This window comes from Neofelis nebulosa, chromosome 1 (genome assembly GCF_028018385.1).
Source record: "Neofelis nebulosa isolate mNeoNeb1 chromosome 1, mNeoNeb1.pri, whole genome shotgun sequence".
In the NCBI taxonomy this organism is placed as follows: domain Eukaryota; kingdom Metazoa; phylum Chordata; class Mammalia; order Carnivora; family Felidae; genus Neofelis; species Neofelis nebulosa.
The window spans coordinates 67,651,942-67,662,097 of record NC_080782.1 but is presented as its reverse complement, the minus strand read 5'-3'; the positions used below and the strand labels follow the sequence as shown (position 1 = coordinate 67,662,097).

General features: G+C 39.3%; 1 protein-coding gene across 1 annotated transcript; it reads left to right on the top strand.

Annotated features, from left to right (window-relative positions):
• Positions 1 to 10: 10 nt before the first annotated feature.
• SRP19 (signal recognition particle 19) lies at positions 11 to 6,186 on the top strand. The gene is made up of 5 exons (XM_058725028.1): positions 11 to 153; positions 795 to 870; positions 3,532 to 3,603; positions 3,722 to 3,833; positions 5,652 to 6,186. The coding sequence occupies exons 1-5, from the start codon at positions 113 to 115 to the stop codon at positions 5,783 to 5,785; spliced, it is 435 nt and encodes a 144-aa protein (XP_058581011.1). The 5' UTR covers positions 11 to 112; the 3' UTR covers positions 5,786 to 6,186.
• Positions 6,187 to 10,156: the final 3,970 nt, after the last annotated feature.

Below are 10,156 nucleotides of genomic sequence, written 5' to 3'. Positions count from 1 at the left end.
GTGGGCTGGACTTCCGCCGGAAAACGGAGTCGCCTGGGAAATCTCAGAGGCGAATACCGGCAGGCTTTCTGCCCGGAGGTTGTGGGCGGGCGCTGTGTGGGCCTGGGCGAAGATGGCTTGCGCTGCTGCACGGTCCCCGGCCGACCAGGACAGGTGGGTCCTGAGAAAGGGACGGGCTTGCCGCCAGCCCGCGGGTACTGCGCCACCCTCCCCACCCCCGAGAAAGGCTAGCGGCGGGGAGCTGGGCTCCGGCCGCAGGCTCCGGGCCGCTCCCCGGGTGTCGGTTCCTCTGGGAGGCCAGCAGCGCCAGGCTCTTTGTAGGTCCTCGAAATTCCGACTCTGGGTAGCTCAGTGTCTGCCTGTACCTGAGACAAAGGACCTTGGGTGCGACGTGGGCAGACATTGAGTAACAGACTCACAAGTGACAAATCTGTTCTCTTGTTACGTTCGGGAAGGTTCGTTCAGGTTCTTCCCAGTCTTTTAAAACCTCTGATGCCGTAGTTTCTGTGTGACAGCAGGCCCCACCCTCGGGAAGTTCTCTAGGCAGCTGTAGCTAACTGAACAGTGAAGGCATTGGTTTAGTTTGGTTTTAAACCTTCTCTGGCAAGTGGTGTTTTCTAAGGTAGTAAACGAAAGTTTACTTTTTAGGTAAGTTAAGTAAAAGGGAGGCAATTTAAAGAAAAACTACTAAGCAAATTAACAGGTATGCTGGCAGTACTGTTGGTGATGAAAGAATGAATGAGTTTTTGGAAATACTGCTCTGCTGATACTAGCTGTGCTTCCTTCTGTGACAGATTCATTTGTATCTATCCCGCTTATTTAAATAACAAGAAGACCATCGCGGAGGGGAGGCGAATCCCCATAAGCAAGGTAAATGGGCTGCCACCTCGGTACTTGAGGGTCTCTGAGAGGTTGTACTATTAGGGCTGCAAGGGCTTCTTTTACTGGACTGTATTGTTTAGGACCTGAAGTGAACAGCTGCCAAAAATTGAGGCGCTTTTCTTAACAGTGGTGAAACCAGAAAGGCTCTAATTCCTAGCTGGGGGGATTTTTAAAATGGTTCTTCATGAGCCTGTGCTTGAAAGAGGATGGGTGGGGGTAGGGTTTGCATGTTGTTACTGGTTTTTAAACCAAGATTGTGAAAACCTTGCCCTTAATAAAGGAAACCAAGCTTGCGTTATTGTATAATATGTCCAGAATGCAACTGCGTTTTTAAAAAAGACTTGCAGAGGGGCGCCTGGGTGGCTCAGTCGGTTAAGCATCTGACTTCGGCTCAGGTCATGATCTCGCGGTCTGTGAGTTCGAGCCCCACGTCGGGCTCTGAGCTGACAGCTCAGAGCCTGGAGCCTGTTTCAGATTCTGTGTCTGTTTCTCTGACCCTCCCCATTCATGCTCTGTCTCTCTGTCTCAAAAATAAATAAACATTAAAAAAAAATTTTTTTTAAGAAAAAATAAAAAGACTTGTAGAGAATTTAGATGTGTTGAGTTTTATAGTTTATGTCCATTATCTTTTTTTTTTTTTTTTTTTAGAGGTAAAGTGTAATACTTTTAAAAAGTAGGGTGTTGCAGCTTTTAAAAATAGGATTTTTCCCTTGTTTGGGTTTTACTTTTTCATGTTTGTTTATTTTTGAGACAGTAAGCGGGGTAGGGGTGGAGAAGCAGGGAGAGGGAGAATCCCAAGCAGGCTCCATGTTGTCAGTGCAGAGCCCAAGGATGGGCTCGATCTCATGAAACCATGACCAGAGCCGAAATTAAGTGTGGGACACTTAATCAACTGAGCCAGGCGCCCCAAAGCCCTGTTTATGTTTTGTAATCTAATGACAGATTCAAGGAAATAACCTGAAGCGATGCATTATTTTTGTGTTATTTAATATTTCCCATTTTGTTGTTTAGATATGTGTAAAGGAAGGTCTGCTTTGCTGCCCCAGAGTAAAAGAGACTATACCAAAGCCCTGATTCAGGATAATGCCTGACATCAAGCCAATGTGACAGAGGCCTCTGGTAGCAAGTTCTCACATAACTTGGAGAATAACTGGTTTTTAACTTTATTGACATATAGGATACATACAGAAATATAGATAAGTCTTAAGTGTATATCTTGATTAATTTTCACAGACTGAGTACACACATGGGTAACCAAGCACCCAAATTAAAAAAAGAAAGCATTTTCAGCACCTAGGAAGATTCTTTTGTCTCCTCACAGTCACTGCCCCCTCCTCATACTCACAAGGATAACCACTGTCCTGACTTCCAGCACAATATATTAATTTTGTTTTTAAACTTTATTTTATTTTTTAAATTTTATTTTATTTATTATTATTTTTTAAATGTTTTTATTTATTTTTGAGACAGAGACAGAGCATGAGCAGAGGAGGGGCAGAGAGAGAGGGAGACACAGAATCTGAAGCAGGCTTCAGGCTCTGAGCTGTCAGCACAGAGCCCAACGCGGGGCTTGAACCCACGACTGCGAGGTCATGACCTGAGCTGAAGTCGGAAGCTTAACCGACTGACCCACCCAGGCGCCCCTTTAAATTTTATTTTAAAGTAATCTCTGCACCCAGCGTGGGGCTTCAACTCACAACCCCAAGATCAAGAGTCGCATGCTCCTCCAACCAAGCCATCCAGGCGTCCCTTTAAATTTCATTTAAATGGCATTACATACACTATGTACTTTTGTGTCTGTCTTTTTTCACTGAACTTTAAGCTTAAGAAATTTATTCACATTTTTTAGTATAGTTTGTTAATTTTCACTGCCCTGTAGCAGGGTTTCTCAACAACAGCACCACTGACATTTTGAGCCAGATCATTCTTGTGTGGGGGCTGTTCTGTGCACTTTAGGTTTTTTAGCAGCATGTTTGGCCTCTACCCACCAGATACCAGTGCCTTGCCTGACTCCTGTGACAATTAAAAATGTCTCCTAGCATTGTAAATATCAGAGGGGAAAAATTACCTTACTGAAAACCACTGCTCTGTAGTGTTGAATTGTATAAATATACCACAGTCTATTCTACTGTTGATGGATAATTGGGTTGCTTCTAGTTTGGGACTATTACACATACTACTACTGTCAACATTCTTTAGCTTGTCTTTTAGGGAACATGTTTTGCATTTTTCATGGATATATACTAGAAGTGGAATTGCCCATCCATGAAGAATGCATATGTTTAGCTTTAGTGGACACTACCAAACCATTTTCTAAAACGGTTGTTACCTATAATAGTTGTTTAATCAGTATTCATTTAGCACTTACTATGCTCCAAGCCTCATACCAGATAACTTGGGAATATAGTGATAAAACAGTACTTGCCTTTGTGAAGTTCATGTTCTGTTGGAAGGGGATGGACACACAAGTATGAATCAGTGTTATTCCCAGGAGTTTTTAAAATTACAATGCAAAAAACTGTACCTAATGAAAAGGAAACCTAAGGTTTTGATAGGTATTGTGATCGTAGTATTTGAAATGATTCACCCAATAATACAGCAGTAGCCACTTACGGTAAGCTGTTTAGTGTTTTTGTTTTAACTGTTCAGGCTGTTGAAAATCCTACAGCTACTGAGATTCAAGATGTGTGCTCAGCAGTTGGACTTAACGTATTCCTTGAGGTAAGAGGTGTTTCTTTCTTCACTATTTTTCCTACTCAATCTCATTGATGTAATAACTTTCTTAAAGCCTGTTTTTTTTTGTTTTTTGTTTTGTTTTTGTTTTGCCTTTTCACATTAGAAAAATAAAATGTACTCTAGAGAATGGAATCGTGATGTTCAGTACAGGGGCCGAGTCCGGGTCCAGCTCAGACAGGAAGATGGCAGCCTCTGTCTCGTACAGTTTCCATCACGTAAGCTTTTCTGAATAAACAAAGTTTGGGGACGGCTTATTCCTGTACTCTGCAAAACACGTTCTAAAACTGACCTTTTGAAAGGTAAAAATCATAATTGGCATTCTACAGATTAGTTTAGAAAAGGACTACTGCTGAAGAGAGGAAAACAGTGGTTCTAACTTCTCCTAAGTTAAGGACCTCTGAGAATGTGATGAAGCCTGTTTGTTTCTCCAAAAAATTTGTTTTGTGAACATTTTATGAACCTCTGCAAGTCCATCATTATTCCCAAGTTAATAGTGTAGAATTATTGAATGGTCAGATGTTTATGCCATTTCAGATCCTAGAAGCTCTGGGGCCTAACTAATTTAGAAATTAGTTTAATTTCTAAAACTAATCTAAAAAGCCATACTAAGTGAAAGAAGCAAGAGAAATGCATAGCGTGGTACCACCTAGGTACATTTAAATACAAAATATTACTGTTTATTGATATATATGTCTTATTGCTTATTGATTATTATATATGTAAATGTATTTTAAGTGGGCTGTAAGAAAACCCAGTCTTAAAATAGTAATTAACCTGGGGACACAGGGATGGTGGTCAGAGAAGACTGTAGCATTATGTCTTATTTTATTTCTTAGACAACAACAGTAATCAAACACAATTAGATATCAGTATCCCAAAATATTCTGAGTTTGGGGAAGATGAATTTTTTTTTTTTTTTTACACATGATTCTTTTCTGAATTCTTCATTTCTAAAAACTATAATTGTTTTTAAATTTTTTTTTTTTTCAACGTTTTTTTTATTTATTTTTGGGACAGAGAGAGACAGAGCATGAACGGGGGAGGGGCAGAGAGAGAGAGGGAGACACAGAATCGGAAACAGGCTCCAGGCTCCGAGCCATCAGCCCAGAGCCTGACGCGGGGCTCGAACTCACGGACCGCGAGATCGTGACCTGGCTGAAGTCGGACGCTTAACCGACTGCGCCACCCAGGCGCCCCTAAAAACTATAATTTTTTAAATGGAGCTATTCCCTTCTTGTCACAATAATCCCAAGCTGACAACTAAATTGTTTTTGGTTTAGTTAACATAGGTAGGTTTTCCTATGCTAAAACCTGTCCAGGTTAATAGAGATTTCTGGAAAGAAGATTGTGACTCCAGAGTAACAGGTAGTATATTCCAGTGTATTTCTTCTTCGGTTTGACATCTTCCTTTACTATCTCTTAAAAGATAAAAAAAACAAAAAAGTTTTGACTTCACCAGTAAGTAAAATATAAGTAAAAAATTGAAAACATTTTTCTCCCTGTTTCTAGCAAGAAAATAGTTAGAAAGTAAAAAGAGAAAAAATGAGGAGCTTAGTGTATTGAAAGTAGCTACTAGAGCCTGAAGAATTATTTGGTGCACAGAGAGTGTACCTGTAGGCATAAATCATCTGGGCATATGAATGACATCTTTTGTAGCTTGATGACATTGACAAAATTAAGCAGTCTGTGTTTCTGTAGCTTAAGATAACGATGTCTTCATTCTGTTTCCCAGTTTTTGTATTTAGATTAATTCTCCTTTGATCTTGAAGTCAGTTACTAGAGCCAAAACCAAAATTTGTGTTTTAAATTTTTATTTTGTTCACTTAAATATTTCATTGTAGTTCTTAGAACCTTTTCTCTAGGAAAGGCTCCCACTTGAGCAAGTCATGTCTTCATACTCTTTTTTTTTTTTTTTTAATCCTTGTCATTCTCCTGATGTGACAATTTCTTGACCTTTATGATTAATTTGAAGTTAATGAGCTTTTATGTCTTATTCCTTAAGTTGTACACTAAGCCTAACTTCTGGTTCCTAGGTAAGTCAGTAATGTTGTATGCAGCGGAAATGATACCTAAACTAAAAACAAGGACACAAAAAACAGGAGGTGGTGACCAAAGTCTTCAGCAAGGAGAGGGAAGTAAAAAAGGGAAAGGAAAAAAGAAGAAGTGATCGGGGATGAGAATCAAGTATGTGGTACTACTGTGAGAGACGTGAACGAAGGCTTCTAATTTATATCTAAGAGAAACAGAAGCTTTTTGTTTGCATCATTTAATCAAACTATGGACATTTGTGCCTCCCACCTTCAGCATCAGAGCTGACAATGAAATAAATTTACATCAGAAGTTTGCATCTAGCTCTTACACAGTATAAAAGAAAATTTCTTTGCCTTTCAATGCAGAGTTTTTGTGGAAGAAAGAAGCATATTTTTAAGTGGACAATGGATTCTACCATCAGTTACTTGAAATTCTGTATCCTGTGTTTAAACATGTTTCAGATAATGAGTTTAATTAAAGATTTGAAATACACATTTTCTTCAACTTTTAAGTTAGTGAAATAAAATTTGAAACTGACTTTTAATAGCTTTTGCCTATGAACTAATGCTAATAGAAGAGGTAATTAAAGAGAATAAAATGAGTCTTAGTGTGAGCTTAAAACTAGAAGAAAATGGCTAAATCCTCTTGGACGTTTATGAACAGCTAATCTACAGATCATTTTAATCAATTTTTGTCATCGAGTGTTCAGTTACTAGTTTTTTGACATGGAAAATCCTGGAGTTTAAGCTTTAGATTTGCTTGTTTTATAGGCTTCAGAATGTTATTTATTTATTTAAAAATATTTTTTTTTACATTTATTCATTTTTGAGAGACAGAAATAGTGTGAGTGGGGGAGGGATAGAGAGAGAGGGAGACACAGACTCTGAAGCAGGCTCCAGGCTCTGAGCTGTCAGCACAGAGCCCAATGCGGGGCTTGAACTCATGGACCACGAGACTATGACCTGAGCTGAAGTCAGACGCTTACCCGACTAAGCCACGCAGGTGCCCCAAGAACGTTATTTTAATTGGAGTTATGCTATTATCTATGCTTTAACACCTTGAGATATACTTTTTCTCAAAACACTAAATTGGATTGGTGATCCTGACTTTATTCCAAAGCACTATTTCTGAAAGTGGTAATTTTGTATAAGATTTAAGAAAATCACTATCCAGCCATTTGTTTTTGTCTGAGCATCATTTGGGGAACTGTCTTCTCTGACTCCATATGCTTCTGGAAGGGCTATTAATTATAGGACATACCACAGGGTATGACCCAAGCCAGACCAATGGTTTATTTTTCAGGAATTTAAATCTGGAGTAGAAACACAGACATATAGTTGATGATGGAAGCTAAGATAGTTGATGGTCTACAGATTTGAGTTATCCTAAGTCCTGTTCTTGAGGCCTGGTTTGGCTCTTCTGTGAATTCTGTAAACTATACTTTATATTCTTCCAGTAAATCCCATTTTCATTAAGTTTTTATTGCTTGAGATAAAAAATTCCACTTGGTGACAAAATAAGTGAATCCAGAGTTTCAGAGTTTTAAATGGACTTACACACCTAGGCTGTAGGAAGGTGATCCATGGGTGTGTAGGAAGAAGTATTCAAATTTTTACTCTTTTTCTCTCTTTAATAATTTCTGTTGTTCATACATTTTATAGTGAACATAATAGCATAGCAGTTTATATATTTGATTTACAAATAAATATGGGGGCAGTCTATGCAAAACAAGATTCAGAGTAGCCCTCTGGGACGATCTATTACTTAGGAATGTGTTTATATAACAAAACAATGAGAAACTTAAGCAGGAGTTACTTTTTTTGGAATAACATAAAATCCAAAGGTATTACAGGTGTTGGTTCAGCTGCTCAGCGATGCCCTCATATCTTCCCATTCCACTATCCATGGCATGTTTCTAACAGCTTGTTGTCTCAAGCTTATAAAAGGGCTGATAGAACATCAGATTTCAAGGCAGAATGAAAACCTAGCTGTGCCAGACACTTTTATTCCTGCTTTAGGAAAGCTAAAGATTTTTCAAAATCCCTCCCAGCCAACTTTCATTTAAGTCTCATTGTCAAGAACTGTGGCTCATGTCCATCTTGAACTGCAAGGGAGGCTAGGAAAGTGACTGTATAACTTTTTGAGTCATGAAAATGGAGTCAGCCAAGGAAGAAAGTGGAGACTGGATATTGGGGCAGTCAACTTAAAAGATTTGTCACGGGGGGCCTGGGTGGCTCAGTCGGTTTAAGTGTTGACTCTTGGTTTCGGCGCAGGTCATGAGCTCACAGTTTGGGGTTTGAACCCCACGTCGGGTTCTGCAGCTGGCAATGCTCTCTCTCTCCCTCTCTGCCCCTCCCCTGCTTACACTGTCTCTGTCTTTCTCAAAATAAACTTAAAAAAAAAAAAAAAAGATTTCTCACAGAAAGATGACCAGAGTCTAAAATTATTTGGGTTATGGGGCAATAGGGATTGTCAGAAAGGTTTCGGGACTCTTTCTGTAATGCGGCAATCAGTGTATAATTGAACTTTTCACATTGTTGCAGTCAGTGCATGATTGAACTTTTCTTTGCCAATCAAGTAAAAAACACAGTCTTTTCTAATGAGCAACACTGAGCATTTATTTTTATGTTGAAATGCCATTTGTATTTATTTCAGTGAGTTATGTTCACATCCTTTGGCCACTTTTTAAGGACTTTATTGTTATCAATATTATAGATAATGTAAAGAGCGAGCTAGTTTTTGTGTGTTTTCAATTTATTTTTTTAATGTTTCTTTTTGAGAGAGACAGAGACAGAGCATGAGCAGAGGAGGAGCAGAGGGAGAGGGAGACAGAATCTGAAACAGGCTCCAGGCTCTGAGCTGTCAGCACAGAGCCTGATGTGGGGCTCGAACCTATGAGCCATGAGATCATGACCTGAGCCAAAGTCGGATGCTTAACTGACTGAGCCACCCAGGCGCCCGTTTGTTTTTTAGGCATTAACTTCTATCTGTTGAAGAAAACGATTTAGTTTTCCTTCCTTTATCCCCCAATGTATGCTTCCTATCCCTCCCTCCTACCGCTATATTTCATAACTTTAATCAGTATTCAGAGTTCACATTACAATCCTGTATTCCATTCATAGCTGAACCATGCAATACTTTGCTACTCAAATGTGTGGTCAGTGGTCCAGCAGCACTGGTCTCTCCTGGGAAATTGTGAAAAATGCAAAATCTTTGGCCCCAGCCCAGAATTTAAAAGGTCCCCAAGGGATTCTTATGCACATTACAGTGAGAAACACTGAAGTATGCTATTGTTATTTTTGTTTTCTGGATTTGTGTTTTCCATAGATCTAATTATTTTATTAGTTTTTTAAATATTTATCACTAACTCAACCACACAGTATCAGCTGTCAAAAAATATCCTTTTAAAGAATTTGTTCAGGGGCGCCTGGGTGGCTTGGTCGGTTGAGCGTCCGACTTCGGCTCAGGTCATGATCTCACGGTCCGTGAGTTCGAGCCCCGCGTCGGGCTCTGTGCTGACAGCTCAGAGCCTGGAGCCTGTTTCCGATTCTGTGTCTCCCTCTCTCTCTGCCCCTCCCCTGTTCATGCTCTGTCTCTCTCTGTCTCAAAAATAAATAAACGTTAAAAAAAAAAAAAAGTTTGTTCATGTCCGTTTAATTCATCTTTTTAAAGAAGTCTTTTCTGGAGCATTTTACCTGGTTCTAATCTCTACTGGTTACCCTTTAGGCTTAGTGCACAGCTTCACTCTGCATCCAGAGTGACCTGCTTCACTGCTTTGCTGTTTTGGGTATCTTGTATTATGGAATCCTGTGCATTCTGTCTTGGGTTACGTCCTTGTTTGTAGCCCATCTTCAGGATCTTCTGGGAAAAATGCAAGGGAGGTAAATGTTCTTAGGCGTTGCATGTCATTCTACCCTCACACAGTTTGGCTGAGTATAGAATTAGAATCGAAAGTCATTTTATTTCAGAAGTTCAAGGACATTGCATCGTGGTCTTCTGACTAATGTTTTAGCTGAAGGGAAGTCCAAGTCATTCTAGTTAATGATCTTTTGTGACTCACATTTTTCTTGTTGAAACTCACAACATCTCAATATTCTAAAATATCACAATAGTGTGGCTTTGGACTTTTTTGTCTATTGTGCTGGGTACCTACCTAATGGGCCTTTCAATCTGGAAACTTGTGTCTTTCAGTTCTGGGAATTTTCTTGAAAATTTCATCAGTGGAACTCTTTCTGATCGTGGAACTCCTTATTTGGATATTAGATGTGCTGGACTAGTTCACAAATTTTCTCATCTTTTTTTCCTCTTATTTCCATTTCTTTGTCTTTATATTCTATTTCCTAGAATTCCTCAGCTCTGTCTTCCAACCCCTCTATTGAACTGTTCATTTTTCTTATATTTTCAGCTTCTTCAAGCTTTCTTGTTGTCTGAATATTTCCTTTTTCTAGCATTTTGTTCTCAGGGGGTATGCTTTATATTCTTTTGTTTTCGATTTCATTTCATTGGT